This window comes from Nelumbo nucifera, chromosome 1, assembly GCF_055504915.1.
Source record: "Nelumbo nucifera cultivar China Antique chromosome 1, China Antique-T2T, whole genome shotgun sequence".
In the NCBI taxonomy this organism is placed as follows: Eukaryota; Viridiplantae; Streptophyta; class Magnoliopsida; order Proteales; family Nelumbonaceae; genus Nelumbo; species Nelumbo nucifera.
In genome coordinates this window covers 152,613,549-152,630,729 of record NC_142649.1, presented here as the reverse complement: position 1 = coordinate 152,630,729, position 17,181 = coordinate 152,613,549, and the positions used below count along the sequence as shown (strand labels likewise).

The 17,181-nt window shown below is 40.6% G+C and overlaps 2 protein-coding genes and 1 long non-coding RNA gene across 5 annotated transcripts in view; 2 read left to right on the top strand and 1 right to left on the bottom strand.

Annotated features, from left to right (window-relative positions):
- The window catches only part of LOC104589153 (uncharacterized), a 31,434-nt gene extending 22,828 nt beyond the window's left edge, over nt 1-8,606 (top strand). For 2 of the 3 annotated variants that reach the window (XM_010247371.3, XM_088894751.1), the window contains 3 exons: nt 7,940-8,009; nt 8,134-8,205; nt 8,304-8,606. In XM_010247371.3, the coding sequence (XP_010245673.1) occupies nt 7,940-8,009; nt 8,134-8,205; nt 8,304-8,461 (300 nt within the window). In that variant the 3' untranslated portion in view covers nt 8,462-8,606. The remainder of the gene's footprint in view (nt 1-7,939; nt 8,010-8,133; nt 8,206-8,303) is intronic. The other variant, XM_088894752.1, reaches the window with a different exon arrangement.
- A 759-nt stretch (nt 8,607-9,365) lies between these two features.
- On the bottom strand, nt 9,366-13,823 carry LOC104589155 (uncharacterized). Its single transcript, XM_010247373.3, has 2 exons — nt 10,364-13,823; nt 9,366-10,241 (listed from the first exon to the last, which is right to left on the bottom strand). Exons 1-2 carry the CDS (start codon nt 13,323-13,325, stop codon nt 9,730-9,732), a joined length of 3,474 nt encoding a protein of 1,157 aa, XP_010245675.1. The 5' UTR covers nt 13,326-13,823; the 3' UTR covers nt 9,366-9,729.
- Nucleotides 13,824-14,056: 233 nt separating this feature from the next.
- On the top strand, nt 14,057-16,462 carry LOC148804006 (uncharacterized). The gene is made up of 3 exons (XR_016080422.1): nt 14,057-14,979; nt 15,787-16,021; nt 16,102-16,462. It is a non-coding gene; the product is annotated as an uncharacterized LOC148804006 (long non-coding RNA).
- Nucleotides 16,463-17,181: the final 719 nt, after the last annotated feature.

The following is a 17,181-nucleotide window of genomic DNA, read 5'->3' as shown; positions in this document are numbered from 1 at the left end:
CTGATACAGCTGATATACTCTGGTTGTATTGTCTTGATCAGAATACAACTTCTTAGCATGGTCTTACACATCTTTGGCAGTGTCAAGAAACATGAAATTTACACTAATCTTGGGTTCCATACTATTCCATAACCACGTGATAATCTGTGCATCCTCTTGTTTCCAGTCTTCATACTCATGAGAATCAGTGGAGGGTTTCTCCTCCCTTATGTGTTTCACCTTCTTCTTTGCCTTCAGAAAAACTTCTACAGATTTAGCCCAAGGTACATAATTCTCTCCATTCAGTCTAATGGAGGTCATTTGAACATTCAGGTAGTCAGTAGGTATCATCACATTAGATTTGCTATCACTGTTATCTCCCATTGCTGAGTTCTGTTATCACTGAATTCGGCACACTGCACATTGTTTGATCACACTGATCACACTGGTTTCAGCACTTGTTATTGCTGAAGATTGCACTTTTTACACCACAAACCCTACCCTACGACTACCTGAAATCTCACCACTATATGAGCACCACTCCTCCTCATCACTTGAAAGACAAACCACACGAGAAGAAAATCAGTCCACACAAGACACCCACTGCACCACACGAATCAGCCCTCTTCTCTTCATCGATTAGGGGAGGGCTTCTTAGAAACCACAGCAACCGACCACACAAGACACAACTGGAGGCATAGAAACCTCCAAGGGAAGAGGGCGACCGCTCCTTTTCAGCCCTTTCCCTTACCTCCAATCAATGGCAGAGAAATCAAGGAAAACCCTAGATTGAGTGCGTAGAGAACAGAAATCTGGGCAGATCCGAGTTGCTTAGTTGTGCTCTGATACCATGTTATAATTCAGCCTGCCTTTGAGTTCTGTTAGTCTGATAACAGCCAAGAAGAAAGAGGAAGAAAGAGGGAAGAAAGAGAGAGAGAGAAAGGAGGAGAAAAGGAGAGAAGAAAAGTCTGGTTTGAATTAGGGAAAGTTACTCTCCCATTCGGCCAGACATGTTTTTATATTATTAATATAATGGAAAAGACATGTGCCCTTATTTAAGTGAGGGACACTAGTTCTAATATAATATTACAGATCAGCAACCTCAACATAAGTATAAAGATAGAAATACCCCTACACTAACACAATCCACCAAGAGCTCGAGTCAGAATCAGCTATGAATGACTTTGAAACCACACAAATTATGTCCTTGGTGTTAGTACCAGGATTTTGTTTCTTTTTAAAGCAATTATATTTGGTGTGTCCCGGAGCACCATAGTTGAAACAAATCACTTTCTTCTTTCCTTTATTAAAGTTAGTCTTTTTGAACCATTTTCCTTTTCCTTTCTGAAATTTAGGTTTAGGCTTCTCACCTGATTTAGTTGGTTCAGATGGAGTGGGTTTAGTAACTTAAGGCTTGAGAATTATTCTTTTTATTTCTTCTCTCAGCCTCAACAGCAAGTAACATGGGGAGATTCTGCATAGTGATGTTTTGGCCAGAGAGGTTAAGGGTTATCACTACTTGTTCCCAAGATTTTGGTAAACTATGTAGAATTGTAGACACTTGTACTTTGTCTGGGATGGAATTTCCTACAGCTGCTACTTCTTTAGCTATTATTATCATTTTGTTAACATTTTCAACAATAGGATCATCTTCTTTTATTGCAAAACCATAAAATTTTTCTATCAATAACTGAATGTAAGATTCAGTAACCTTCCCATAAGTTTCAGTAACAGCATCAAACATATTTTTGGCATATTGATGTTCTTCAAGTAACATTTCAATATTAGGTTCCATAAAAGTTAGAATAGTAGAACGAGCTATCATATTATCCTTTTCATATTTATTATGTTTTCTGGTTTCAGCAAGAGTGACATTTTCACTAGGAACTGGAGGAATAGCATCATCTAATATGTAGTCTAAACAATCCTGAGCAAAGTATGTGTCTAATCCTCCTTTTCCAGATTGGATAATTTGTCCCATTAAGTTTTTCAGTTCTACTTAACTCTGCAGCCACAGCTTTACTAGCCATTTCTAATATGCAAATAATAAAAATGTAATTTGAATAGGAAATAGGGGTACTTAGCTCTGATTATGCCAGACCACGGCTATTGCTAGTTGTTGTATGTTTCCTTTACTGTTGATGGTATTTCAACCAGTCACACCATCTCTCGTTCAATCCTCAATCCTCAAGTAGTAATAGCATGCAAACCAGAAGAAGGCAGTGAACTATTCGTATTCAAGGAATTTTAATAAAAAAAAATGAATAACATGAAACAACTCACCAAAAAGGATTGGTTTAAATAAACCCCAAGGAGTGTTGGAACCAGTGATTAGTGAGTAGCCATTACAGACACACAGTCGACGGATCTGTACTAGCTTTGTTCTGATATTGGAACAATGAGAATTGACGATAAACAAGGCGTGTTTGACTATCAATAACTTGCCCGAAATCGCCTCTACTGCTCTATTTGAGCTCTGCTTAGAAGAACAAAAAAAAAGGTTTCCGATTTGCACCTGTAGAAAAAAAAGGAAGAGATCTGCTCGGATTTCGGAGTTGCATTCACTGGTCTGCTTCGTAGATTAGAGAAGAACCGCGAGATAGAAGAGGGAAGGAAAGACTATCTGTTGCAAATCTGCTTCAACTGTCGATCGGAATAAGGGAGAAAGAAATCTCTCTGTTGCCGTTCAAAGAGAGAAGGCATCCGAAGATCTTTTATTTCTAGGGAAAACGAAAACGAAGATGAAAGAAGGTTTAAATGGAGAGCTTCGATACGGTGTAGCAAAGTCTATTGTATTCGGCCACAACCTGGCTCTGATACCACTGTTGAACCCTGCAAACACAGATTCTGAAGATCCCTGCAAATACAGAAGTTAGTAACAGCTGGGGCCAACACACTTGTACCGATCCTCCAATATAAAACCAGAGGATATTAATATGACCCAAGGAAGCAGCTCAAGACAGGGGATTTTCTCAGAAATTAAGTTGTGCCTCAGAGTTGAATTGGAAGCCCATATTTATAATGGGGCTTCCATCACTCAACGGTACAAAATAGATAAGGGGAAAACCCCTTCTTATCCGAGATTATTCTAACCACCTAGACTCTTTCTGCCTCTTGGATCAAGGGACAAGTGTCCCACAAGGTAGGATTAGTTGCCCAGATTTTCTCAACTACCTTGCCAAACTTTGACCACACCAAGCAAGAGTCTTGCTGACATGGCATCAGTTCGATTATCTATAAATGGGCCAAGAAAAGGAGACTAGTCAAAGATAATTACCCATTGGTGTAGGCTATGCCATCGGCCGTAGGATTTGTCCATACACCAAGGTTATTCTGAATCGAGGGCACCTATTCACTCAGATCAACAGATGAGTGGTGGTTGGGTAACTCTTAAGGACCAATATCCATAGCTTTGTTCTTCATCTCTTTATAAGTTGGAACCTATTGCAAAATTGTGTATCATCTTCCACTAAGATTAATTGGGATCTTGGGTTTAGAAGGCGTCTTAGAAATGGGGAATGTTCCTCACTGATCAATTTGTTGTCCGGACAGTCATATTTGGTTTGCCTCTCCTGGGCTTTTCTCCTGTGGCTGCATTTAGTGCAGTGTAAATTTAATTTTCACTGGTGTAAATGCATGGGAGTACAAATAGGCTGAGTGTAAATTCTGGTTTCTTTTGCTTCAGATTTGACCTTATCTTGTTTTGTTATGAAAAATAAATAGGAAGTAAATTGTTTGGTACCCACCTTAAAATTGTGTGGTCCCACTTTATATCAGAGAGAATTGAGGTAGGAGGAAGGTGGTGCAAATTTTGCATCAGCTTTTGAGATGCAAAATTTACACTGCTAGTGAGTACAAATAAGACAAAAAAAGTAGAAATTTTGTATCTGGTAGGAGTGCAAATCATAGTTACAAATAAACATATGAAAAACTGAACTGGGTGCAAAATTTGTATCTGGTTCAGATTCACACTGCAACCAAACTCAGCCTATGCTTCTTTCTTCAATACACTTGTCCATTTCAACAGCCTAGGTGCATCATTCAAATAAAAGAATTTTGGAGTAGACCTATGCCACCAAAGATTAAGGTGTTCTACTGGGAAGTGGTTCTACAGAAAATGAACACTTGTGATATGCTCCGAAAGAAAAGGGCAAATAGGTGTTTCTCACCTCATATATGCATCTTTTACAAGGACAGTGTCGAGTCTCTTTCTTTCCCATTTACTGATCTGTTCTTTGTGACTTGAATTTGGAAGTGGTTCTATTCCTTCTTTGGTTGCAGGTGGGTTCCCCCTCAGGATGTGACTGGTTTATGTAGCCCTGACTTCTTGGGGCAATCCGAGAAAAAGGTAGGATGATGTGGAGGACCACTAGAACAGCAATCCTTTGGGCAATCCGGGAGGAGAGGAATGATGAAATATTTAAGGAGCAGAGTAAGACTAAGGGAGCTATAACAAGAGTATGTGTGGAATTTTCTCTTTTGGTAAAGACAATGGAGACATTCGAGGAATACATGGTAGAAGTCTAGAAGACATTTTGAGAGATTGGGGAGTGATAGCAGCCTCTACTACTTTGAGAAATATGTCCATAAAGAGTTGAAACCACCTATTAATAATAGAGTGAAGCTGAATTTCAATGGGAGCTCTCAAGGAAACCCGGGCCCATCAGATATTGGGATGACTTATAGGTGTTTGAGACTCATTAATTCAGAAATTTTGGCACTGCTTCATGGTCTAAGACTAGCCAATCAATTGCAATTTCAGCAGGTAGAGGTAGAAGGGAACTCAAAACTATTAATGTCCTGGGTGAATAGTGAAAATTAAGGAGTGTGGGCTCACATGCAAACTCTAAGAAAGATTGGGTGCATTGCCAAGCAAAGAGGCAACTTTTAGATGGTTTAAACAATCTGCTAATGGGCTAGCAGATTACTTAACTAAACAAGAGGTTTCCAGGGATCAAATGTTTTTGGGCTGTGGTGTAATTTTTCTTCTTTGGGCTGGGTTGTCTAGCCTGGTTTGTAAAATTGTAACCTTACTATTTAATTAATGAAATCTCACAGTTACCAATAAAAAAGTTACTTTCTAATTTTATTTCTGGAGTGAAGTTTCTGCCACTTACTATTTTTTTTTTTTCACATTGGTTTGAAGTAGAAATTTGTTAGTCCCAGTTAAATGTCGGTTTTCATGGGTTGAACAGGCTAACCATCCAGTTAACCCATTGAATTGTTTCCTAATGAGCATTCTGGGTTTTGGTCTGGTCTGAGTCTTAAACATTGTGAGTTAGTGATGCTAATGGGTTAAGTTTTATGTGGATCTGCATCAACCTGACTCAACCTGACACTATAGGGTTGGGTCAAGGTTGGTTTACCACTTAACCCATTGACATCCCTAGCTGCAACAAATGATTTCTCCTATCCTAAGATGCAACTTTTTCGGTTCTCAGATGCAAAGCCCTCCATCATTCTCACTCCTCCATTTGTTTCACAAAATGTGAAAAGAAAGAGATGAAAAACGAGAAATGTGATGTTTATAGATATTAAAATGTAATATTGGTGATAACATGTATCACAGGTCACACTTGTATTGTGCATATCACTACATCCCTGGAATAAGGCACCTGTTTAGCTATTTTTAGTGCTTAAATGCCCGCCTTGAGTGCCTTATGAACTGAGTGGTCACCTTATTTAAATACTTCATGGTGTTCACTTAAGGCAACCCCCAAAAACACTTAGTTGCCTAGGTGTTTCCTTGACAACTATTGACCCAGAGACTCAACTTGATGGTTACCTATTGTTCTATGGAATTGTCCATCAAACATCACATACTTATACCCTCAACAAAATGAGATAGAAAAGAGAAAAATAGGGATCTTTTTGAGGTGGCTTGGGGCCTCTTATTTAATATGCATGTTTTCAAGGTATTTTGATCTGAAGCTATACTATTTGCTGCTTATCGTATTGACAAAATGCCTCCTAAAGTCTTCCTCTGCAATTCATCCAGCCTGGTTGTCCTATATTTAGTTTTCCACCCCAAGTGTATGTATGTATTTTTTTTCCTCATATTCTTGGTTTTGTTCAGTATGAACTTGATCCTCAACCAGCCATGAACTTCTAATTGTATGCATTATAGCCATTATTATTTTCATTTTGAGATTTCAGTTATAATACTTAAGTTCATCAGGTATCTTTTGTTGCTGATGACCTCCATTGGATGATAATAATGAGCATCTGAACTATTACTTATAGCTTGTTTACTTGTAATGTGAAAATTTAACTCTCTTCAATGTACAATATTTATGCAAAAAAAGAGTACAATGTTTACCGAGCTAGGAGACCATCTTAACCAAGTCACATATCCCAAGATTTTGGGGTCAAATAGAGCCAATTCCTAAACAAATACCTGAAGAGCAATACTAGTCTAAATTAGGGCAAGTATCACTCCACTGGTGATGATGTGGTCAAATCAGAGATTTTATAGAGGCAAATTGCAAGCAGCTTAGGCAAAGCAGCTCCTATCAGGAATGTTAGCCCTCTTTTCTGGAGAAAGGTAAAGTAATTGCCTTGATAGAGAACAAACACATAATACAACAGGTACTTTGGGTCTAACATGATTGACTAGGAAGCAATCATCAACGTTTTAACATTATATTTGCCTAAAAATATGGTTTATTCTGATCACAGGGCTAGGGTTTTGGGGCTCAAAGTTGCTCTATTAATAGGATATAGTGAGAAACTTGTGGGGTCATTTGAGCCCCAGAACAATTTGCCACATGGAAGATGAGTCCAGATCTGCTAGTAATAAACAAGGCATGAGCAATATGCATTTATGCACATTGTTTTTTTTTTTTTTAGTATTGAGGACAGGTGGCACAAAACTGTGATGTGCCTGTCATTGTTTGTTACTAGCAGATCCTGACCCATAGAATTCCTTGATTGCTCAGCCTTCTTTGTTAAATAACTGACTAGAAAATCCACTCCCATATAAGAAAAGGTTTCCTAGACTGGTCAAGTAGGGATATTCCCTTCACAACTTCACCGATATTTTCATGTGAAGAGACAATGTGAGAGATCCAAATTGTTCATTAGGACCTTTGGATTGTCCAGGTGTTAAATCCTCCACTCCACATCAGCCCTAGCCCCTATTCACCACTTTTTCGGGATGATTTTCCATATGGAAGATTCCTTAGTCATTTAGGGAAGCTCATTGGATGAGACAACCAGCAGATCCACACTCCCATATACTCGTGTGTCTGTGTATTATACATACACCTCTACATCATCCGCATGAACACTAAATGTTGTATTCTAATTTCTTATTTGAAATGAGTGTGTGCATTCTACCTTTCTAAGCAAATTGCAGCGAAAACCTCATCCATTATTGTTAGTTATCCTAAAAATTGTAATGGATGAAGACCACACCTATATAGTTGCCTGTGTTCCGAGCAGTCGAGTTCTAGATGGCTTAACAACAGTTTTGACTTATTTAACTTTACAAACACTTTTTAGATTGTCAGCATGGGACCAACTGTTTAACACTGATTGGAGTTATTTAATTTATCAACGAGTGATAGTAACAATGATAAAAAAATGTTTGTTTAACTATTGAAAACTTTTCCCTAGAGACAGGTGGGACCAATGAATACAAGACAAAGTTGGACATGTCTTTTCATGGTCCTTGTCTGTTGGAAGAAAAATCCAAGAGCTGTACTAGCTTGTTTTTTACTAGAATTTCTCTCTACTTTGCAAAAGTTTTTTTCCAGGATTTGTCAGCTTGGAAATCTTAACTGCTTATTGGTTTCATTGGTTTCAATTGTTCAACCTTTCATTTTCTTCCAGTCTGCTATCCAAAAAACTGGTTGGACATGCCTAGTGATAGGTAGGAGGGAAATGATCTTGTTGATATCGGTAAATAGTCTTATTTTTTCATTTTCTAATTAAGATTTTAACTTATGAATACTTGCAGCTAAAGTCAAAGGTGGGAGAAGTCATGTCATCTCCTGCCATCACTCTATCACCTGAAAAGACAGTTTTGGGTAATCTTCTCTTATATTTGTACAAATTAAATTTTCTTTCTCATGTTCATTCATTTGATAATGATCACTTGAGATTGGGTTCTGGTTGATGAGGCTAAAGAAAAGTTTCTTGGTACAACTGCAGATGCAGCAGCTTCAATGCTCAAGGAGAAGATCCACAGGATCCCCATTGTGAATCAGGAAGGGCAGGTCGTTGGTGAGTTTCTATCTTCTGAGAAAGCAGAGATTCTGAATATCTGTTTGTGTCAGTAATTAGTGTATCAAGTAACATAGGAGCATCTTGATCATATTTAGAACTGGACTCGACTTGCTTTTCCTTTTGGATGCTGGACAGGCATAGTCACCCGCACCGACATTTTCAAAGCCTTGGAGGACCTACCATCTTAAGCTCTGTCACTCAAGTTTTCAATATGCGTTTGTGCCTTTGCGGTTATGGACTTAAGGTCTTGTAAAGCATGGGGAACTAGAGTATTTAGTGGGAAGCTGGGATAATGTATAAGAACACTCTGCTTCCTGAAATGTGGGAGAAACTTATCTCTTATGATTTTAATAGTTTCAAGCAAAGAAAAAGAATAAAACTGCTGCACTAGCTCTAAACCATGTACAAATTGCTCTTTTATGTTTCTTGCTTAGGCAGTTAGTTTACATCAAATGACCCAGAGAGATTTTACTTGGGCAATTCTTCATTTCCTGAATATGATTCGATCCCCAAGTCCACAAAAAAATAAAAGAAAGCATTTTTTTTCCACGTGATAGAACATTCTAATCTTACTGCAGAACAATGAAAAAATAGTATGTCACACAGTTCAGAAAATAAGAACACTGTTCACCAGCCAATCTTACTGAAGCTGAAACCTTATCCGGGACAATGCAAAATTCTTGGCTCGATCATTGTCAAGACATCTTCAAAGTTAGTATCTAATTCTGTCCAAAATTCTTAATATTTGACCCGACCATGCCATCATGAAGAAAAATTGAACAAATTACAAAATGCCTCACCTTGTGCCCCAAGCCCTCAGCTTTATAAAGCCCTCGAGACTGCACTAAACTACTTACTAGACTCAACCGATGCCGGAAGGCCCAGAACCATGTCAGAAAGTTTTTTTTTTTTTTTTTCTTACTATTCAGAAACCCAGAAGATATCGATCAGTGACAAAAAGCAATTCTACAATATAACAGCATCAGCATCAATCTAGATTCTGGACTTTTGTTAGAATCTCTTTGGACTGGATAAGCAACGAACAATAGATCTGAAAGTGATCTTCTTTATCATTTCTCTCGGCCTCTCCACCTCAGTGGACCAGTGGCCTGTGTATGATCTTGATAGCATTCCAATTAAGATTAACATGTCCCATGTTTCTTGAGAAGTGAATCCATTCAGCTAATAACCTGGCCTTTTTCCAACAGGTAGGCCATTGTTTTGGTATCTGTAATTATGCTTATTATAGAGGATACACCGAGTTCAAACTTAAATGGCAACATATGGACGATACAATCATACAACCCATGAATATCAACAATCATATATTCCAAAAGCCAATCTGCAAAAGTTGGCCCTATTTGTTGTTATGCTTGTCACCAATGAATAATATTTTCTTTTTTACATCAAAAGACAAAAGTTTTTGAAACAGGACTGATGAGAAGACAAACTTTTTTTTTTTTTTTGATCAATATGAGAAGACAAACTTTTGTTTGTTGGCAGTAGCTTCTGTGTAATTAATCACTTGAATGCTGTTTTCACATTAGAGGAAGATGAGTACAGGAGTGAGGATGCAGAGAAACTGGTGTTGTTGCATTGTGGCAATGGGTGTGGTGTCATCATAGATGAAGATGGTGTCGACGTCAGACCTCCACCACTGTTCCGGCAATCATTTGCCGGCGATTCCTTCACGAGAAGGTCCACTTTTGCATGCTCCTCTCTCTCATGCCTGATCTCCTTGAGCATGGCTGCCACATCCTTCATGGTTGGCCTTTCATCTGGGCAAGGATTGACACAGAGTAAGGCCACTCCCAATGCCTGCATCATTTCCTCCACCTCTGATTCAGGTCGGTTGCATAGACTGGGATCCAGAACCTCAATCCTCCCTCTCCTCTGCCTTACCCAGTCCACCACATGAAGCCCTTCTGGTATTGTTGGGTCAATCGGTTGCTTCCCTGTCAATACTTCCAAGACAACAACTCCATAGCTGTAAACATCACTCTTTTCCGTGATCTTCATCATGTATCCATACTCTGCAAACAAACCAAAGTATCACAATTTAAGCACTTACTGTCAATTTTACTAAAAGATAACAGCTATGACTGCAAGAACTCAAACACAACTGAGCTTAGACATGAATGAAAAGGATACCAACCAGGAGCAATGTAGCCATAGGAGCCTGCAACAGTATTTGAGGACCGCGCAAAATCTCCATCATCAACAAGTTTGGCCAGCCCAAAATCAGCAATATATGGCTCAAATTCGAGGCCGATGAGGATGTTGTTGGCCTTGATGTCTCTGTGAACAATAGGAGGAACACAATCATGGTGCAGATAGGCCAGACCTTGTGCAGCTCCAAGTATAATTTGGTATCTTAGGTCCCACTCCAAGCAGCTACCACTCCTCTCATGGAGGAGACTACCCAAGCTTCCATTAGGCATGTAGTCATACATTAGCAGCCTTGTATTTCGATTCCAACAGCAACCCAAGAATCTCACAATGTTTTTGTGACGAATGGAACCAAGGGTCTTCACCTCTGCAGAGAAAGAATCACGAACGCCCCCAATTCCATACCTATCATTGTCACCATCGTTTGCTGCAGCCATTGTTGTTGGCCACAGCTTCTTCACTGCAATGACCTCACCATTGTCCAGTTCTGCACGGTAAACCACCCCTGAACACCCCTTCCCGATCACATTGCTATCAACAAGGCATTTCAACACTTGCTCTACTGAGAAATTCAGCTTCTGGAATGGAGTGAATTGCCAAGGCCACGAGTCCACTCCCATCTCAGAATCATCATCATCTCTAATTACTCTGCGTGCTCGAATCACTGCAAGTGTTCCTAGAATCACCATTGCCACAGTCATCGCAATCAGCAATGCAATGGCCAGCTTAAGTTTCCTTGACCTCCCCAGATCACTGTTGTTTTCCATTTGCATTCCAGCAACGTTGCTCAAGAAGCAAGAGTCCCTTCCAAAAGCACAGAGGCCTTGGTTTCCAGCCAGCTCTGTTGCTGATAATTGTCGAAATAGCTTGTTGTCTGGAAGGAGACCTGTGAAGTTGTTGTAAGAGATGTTCAAAGAGACCAGGTTCTCAAGCCCAGAGAGCGGTGTCAATTCCCCACCAAGCTTATTATGTGAAAGATCAAGTATGGAAAGCTTGCTGAGGGCCGATATCTGAGCTGGGATTGGTCCTGTTAGCTCGTTGCGACTCAGATTGAGAGCAATGTCCAGAGCTTCTATCCGACACAGTTCTACTGGGATACCTCCAGAGAGTGCATTACTGCTGAGATCAAGCAATTGGAGGTTTAAACAGAGTCCAAGAGATGGAGGTATTGATCCTGAGTAGGAGTTCTGGCTGAGGATAAGCTTGTTCAGGGAAGCAAGACGGCCAAAGCTAGACGGGATTGGACCCATGAATTTGTTCACTGAAACATCCAAGACCTGGAGCTCAGTGAGAGAAGATACAGAGTTAGGCAGAGCACCTCCGAGCATGTTGTTGCTTAGGTTCACCATCTGCAGTTCTGTGCAATTTCCAATCTCATCAGGAACCAACCCAGTTAGACGATTTTCAGAAAGATCAAGGAAGTTGAGACTCTTGAGTCCACCAATTTCTCTTGGGATCGCTCCACCAATCCTATTGTCTCCAAGCCGCAGCCGAATGAGAGAGCTGCAGTTACCGACCTCCGCCGGAATTGGACCGGAGATGTCATTAGATATCAAGAGAAGTTTTGTGAGATTTCCGAGCTGGAACAGCCCAGATGGGATGCTACCAGAGAGTGAATTGTGAGACAGATCTATTGACTGGAGGCTACTGCAAGAAGCCAGAGTGGGTGGAATGCTGCCTTCGAGTTGGTTCTCCCACGCCAAGAAGACTGTCAGCTTAGACAACATTCCGAGCTCTGGTGGGATCGAGCCTGAGATCTGATTGGTGTCTAGCTGCATTTGAATCAGGTTTGTACAGTTGGAAAGCACAGAAGGTATCGAACCAGATATATTGTTGTCACTGAGCATCAGCCCCTGGAGCTCCGAGAGGCGTCCGAGAGACCAAGGTATGATTCCAGAGAAAGAATTCAGCGAGAGATCAATCATCATCAGGCTGCTGCAGTTCCCAATCTCATCCGGAATAGCCCCAACAAAGGAGTTCTGCCACAACAACATCTTCTCCAGCTTCTGAAGCTTGCCAAGCTCCGGTGGAAGCGAACCCGACAGAGCATTTTCATACAAGTACAAGTTAACAAGCTCCGGGCAGTTACCTATCTCTGCTGGAATCTCACCTGAGAGCATGGCAGTGTAGATAGAGATCGTTTGGAGCTTTCTGAGCCTACCAAGTGACGCAGGTATGGGGCCAGAAACTTTAGTATCAGCTAGCCCAAGAACGGTCAGACTGCTGCAGGCCCCGAGCGTGGGTGGAATCTCCCCAACAATGTCCTTGTTCCCTCCGGCACGTAGAACTTCAAGACTCGACAGCTTGCCTAGTTCAGGCGGAAGGTTGCCTCCGAGACGATTATCAAACAGTAGAAGATTCTTGAGGCTGACACAGTTGCCGAGCTCACTGGGGATCCTCCCAGTGAGCTGGTTAGAGTTCAAGACCAAGTCTTGAAGATCCTGGAGCTTTCCAATGCTTGCAGGAATACTACCAACTAGGCCATTGAAGCTGAGGTCGAGAACTGAAAGCTTGGCACAGTCACCAATCTCAGCCGGGATGGTCCCGGTGAGATTAGCATCAGAGATGACAAGCTTTTCAAGGTGAACAAACGAGGACAGATTGGAAGGAACAGGGAGTGCAAGCTCAACAGACTGGATGATAATCTGGGTGACAAAGCCTTGAGGAGAACAGGTAATGTAAGTCCAGTTACATGGGTTGGGATCTTCTGGGTTCCAGTTCTGGAAAACAGAAGAAAAGGAGGGAGCTGAAGGGGAGCTGTGTATCCAAGACAGAAGTGCAAGCGCTTCATGGTTTGCAGCCACGGTTGGTCCGACGTGAAAGGCTAAAACAAGAACTGGGACGACCACGACGGCGGCGAGAATGGAGCAGAAATTGCCATGGAGGATGAAGGTGGTCCTGCTGAAGTTGTCGTTGTTGTGGGATTGCCTCGACCTCGGCATCGACATTGCCTCAAATCCCAACCCTTCCTTCACGCGTTTGCATCGGGTCTCCTGCCTTCTCTTTCCTCAAAACTCCTCCACTACCACCACCACTGCTGCTAGCTCTCTCTCTCAGTCCCCTCACTGCTTCACCAAGCAAAACCCAAAACCCAATGCTCAAAAGAGAAAGAAAGAATTAATTATAGAAAGAATGCCATTAAAATAGCTCCAGTATACCACCTCTCTCTCTCTCTCTCTCTCTCTCTGCGTGTGTGCTTGAGTATACAAGGGAGATCATGTCACGCGCAGGAAAACAGTGGCACCATGTGTACATGCATTGTTTTCTTCAACACAAAACAGAAAGAAATATTTATACATAAACTTCTGATCATGCAGATTACAGAGTCTTTGATACATACGTTTGTTTATTATATTTGCAAGGTTTAATTAATTTTGGCTCTTTTTGTAAACCAAGTATTGAGGGGAAAGAGTTAATAGGTTAGTCCTTTCTTATTCTGGCCGGTCCGATTTGCTCGGCAATTCTCCCTCTCTCTGTTTTTTATGTTTACTTCTGTAATAATTGTAATCAATACTTTTTAGCTTTTTTTTTTTTTTTTTTATCACCGGCCGGATAAATCTTCCATGAATCATATCCATGGACATGGGGATGACCATGAGATATCATAAATTTTTGTCTGTAATGGAGTGGAATTGTGTTTTAGGACCCACTCTGTGAATCTATGGAGGTCTTATCCCTTGGATTTAGATTTGATTCTGAAAATCAGATGACTAGGGTTCTCTGATGGGTTTGGCTTTTTAAAGAATATTGAATTTTTCAAGGTAGGATCCATTAATTGCATGTGCACAACATGTCCTACTTTACATGCTTGTTAGGGTCTTAATCAACCTTTACTTGCAAGTAATAGATGAGGAAGAGTAACTATGAAGAGTTTGTTCTCTCCTGTCACAACACCTCTTTCTTAACAAACTTGTCTTATAATGAATGATCTGTGCTACACACCTAGCCAAGATGATCATCCACACTTGTTAGTTTCCTCACTGGACAAATTCTAATCCTAAGCAATTAATCCAATCAATAAACTAAACAAAATTTCTGATCTTAATAAACTAAGCAATTCAATCAGTGAAGGAGACTTATTTTCTTCCTAGAGGAAGCCAAAACTCTATTTGATGAGATAGGGAGGGCCTACTGTCCGGCATATGAGACCAAGCCTTGAAGTATAGTTGTTCCCTTAACTTCCTTTTTCTTCAATCACTCTGATAACCTTCATTTGGGTCAAGGGTCCCAAATGATTTGTCATACCAGTCAAACAGCTAGTTCTGTCCAAGCATGTAACCTAGCTTGCTTAGTAGTTAATCCATAGGTGGCCCAGCAGTTAGATTAGATGGTCCAGTTTCATGCTCAATTGGTTCCCCACGTCTATGGCATTTAGATCAAAACTATTTGATTAAATATGCCTCCTTTCTAATAAAGAACTCTCAGAGACCATCTCCTTCTACCACACACCACACACTCATTATGAAGCTCTTTAATTATTATCATTATCAATATATCCTTATTCATTTCTTTTGGCTTAAGCTCTTTGTTATTTGTTATTGAAGTACAATAAAACTTTTTTTTTTTCAGATAGAAGTACACTGAAATTGACTCCCAAGAAAGGTACAAACTAATAAATTCTGCTCTTACATGTGATACCTAAATGGTCTTTCCAACTTTAATCAATTTCAATTTGATGGTGACCATGGCCTGAGAATTGCTAAAATCACAAGGGTAGAAACAGAATCCTGTCAGGTTAATTAAATATGCCCAGAAGAGAAGACCAGATTTGGACCAAGTTAATCCATGAACCTAAGCCCAGAGAAGGTTACTGGGTCGTGGTTTTGCAGGACTTGATTAAAAACCAGAATGCTCTATGGGTCATGGTTTTGCCGGTTAACTGGGGGGTTGGCCTGTTCAATTTTTGAAGGCCGTCATTTAACCGGGACCGGGAAAGATCACCGATTCTCGGTTTTCAAGGTCCAACCGTCCGGTGCAATTCGAGTCTTGCAACACTGCTTGGGGTAGGGACCTAACTTTAGGTTAAAAAAAGAAAGAAAAAGAACAGGGGAAAAAGGATGGGTTGATAGTCAAGACAAAAAACTAGAATTGCCAAACTCTGAACTGGTTTGAAAGGAAGGAATCTTAAACTGAACCTAGATATATAGGTTTTGTATTTGCAAATTGCAACCATATAAAAGATAAACAATTACAACTTTGGGTCTATCTGGACTGGCTTCTTCATAGCATTCTAGCATTAAAGAACCCTAGATTAGGATATCTAATGAGGCTAATTTGTTACAGCTTGACAGAATAGTTGACCCATTTTGACGCTACCTTCCCTTGTTCTTTCACATCAAACTTGGGGCAGAAAAATCTATAATTTTATGTGTTTGAGTATAATTATATTGTAATTAAAATTGTTGACAGCTTGGCGATCAAAGCTTGCACGGGTGGTTTTAGAGTTTTTTTACAGTGGGACAGAGCTTACCATGGAGAGCCTATAGTTATGCGAATGGTCATCAGTGTTGCAGGAAAGGTATGAAGTCGAGTTTTACGAGTAGTGGCTGAACGACCTTAGACTCTTTGTTGAACGGCGCTCATTGGTTGACAAGTTTCTGGCCGAACCGATGCTCATCGAGACTAGTCTTAGCCCCATATATAGGTCACACTATATTCATTATCTTTGAATTTTATTTTTTGCCCTCCCTATCTCAATAGATTTTCTTTTTCATTTGATTGCAGGGATGATTAGTTTTTTTCTTGATCATAAATGCAGCACGGAAGCCGTCGAAGAAGAAGATGAGGGCAGTCGGTGAGTCTAGCCGCTTAATTGAAGAGAGGTCGGTTGAAGGTCGTGCTATAGTAGACCCAGAGGAGGGTGGCAACCCAGTTCAGACCGAACCTGGCCTCGTCACTCCAGTGCCACCAGCGAGCGCATCTGACTTTGACGAGGCGACGATTCCTTATGGCCCGAAGATCCCTCCGTTCATCCCCTGGGTCAATTGTTTGATTACTGATCGAATTCATGACCCGTATTGTTAGACAGTGTATGCCCTTAGCTCCAATCAGATTGATGTATATTATGACATTTATTGTAAATGAATAAAATATATATTTGATTCATGTTATTGTGGTGTGTTTCTGTGTAATACCCTTAAACTGGATACATATGAGACTCGTGTTAGTTTAGAATGTTCACAGCCGGTGGATCGATATGGGGAGATCTATCCTGATAAGACTGACACTGATGTGCCGCCAAGTTGGTTGGGGTGGTTTGTCTCAGCTACCAGGGTGAGACCAGAGGTACATGCGTGTGGGTTTTCTTGAAACCCTGAACCGGACCAGAATTCCAGTATTGCCCTGGACCTTGGAGATTGATGGGCAAAACTGGAATGTTGCACCTGACCCTTAGACTCGATTATGATACTGCACTAGATGTTAGATTGAGCTGTCTTTGATATGCCAATCAGTGAGATCCTTAGAGGGGGTCAAAACCTAGGTATGTTGGGATAGTCCGAGAATTCATCTGAGTGGGTGATCATAGTGACAGGATCAGCCCCTTTGTCGGACAAAGGTAATGATCGGGGATGCACTCTCTCTGATGGAAACCAAAACTGCTGGCAGTTGATTTCAATCGTTGAAATTTGTTTTGCAAAATATATTTATATAGAGATATACATATATATTATGGTTTCAAAATGTTTGCAAAATGTTTTAATTCCCGGGATCCATGTGAGTAGAGAGTGCATCACTGTTCCTTGCAGCCGAGGGAGAGGTCCTCTCTTGTCGGGCAGTGTTTGATCATTATGGGCTGAGAGGTTA

Coding starts and splice junctions, on each gene's coding strand:
- LOC104589155 (XM_010247373.3), bottom strand. CDS start 13,325: ATGTCGATGCCGAGGTCGAGGCAATCCCACAACAACGACAACTTCAGC. Junction 10,242..10,363: donor CTATGGCTACATTGCTCCTG/GTTGGTATCCTT, acceptor GTTTGTTTGCAG/AGTATGGATACATGATGAAG.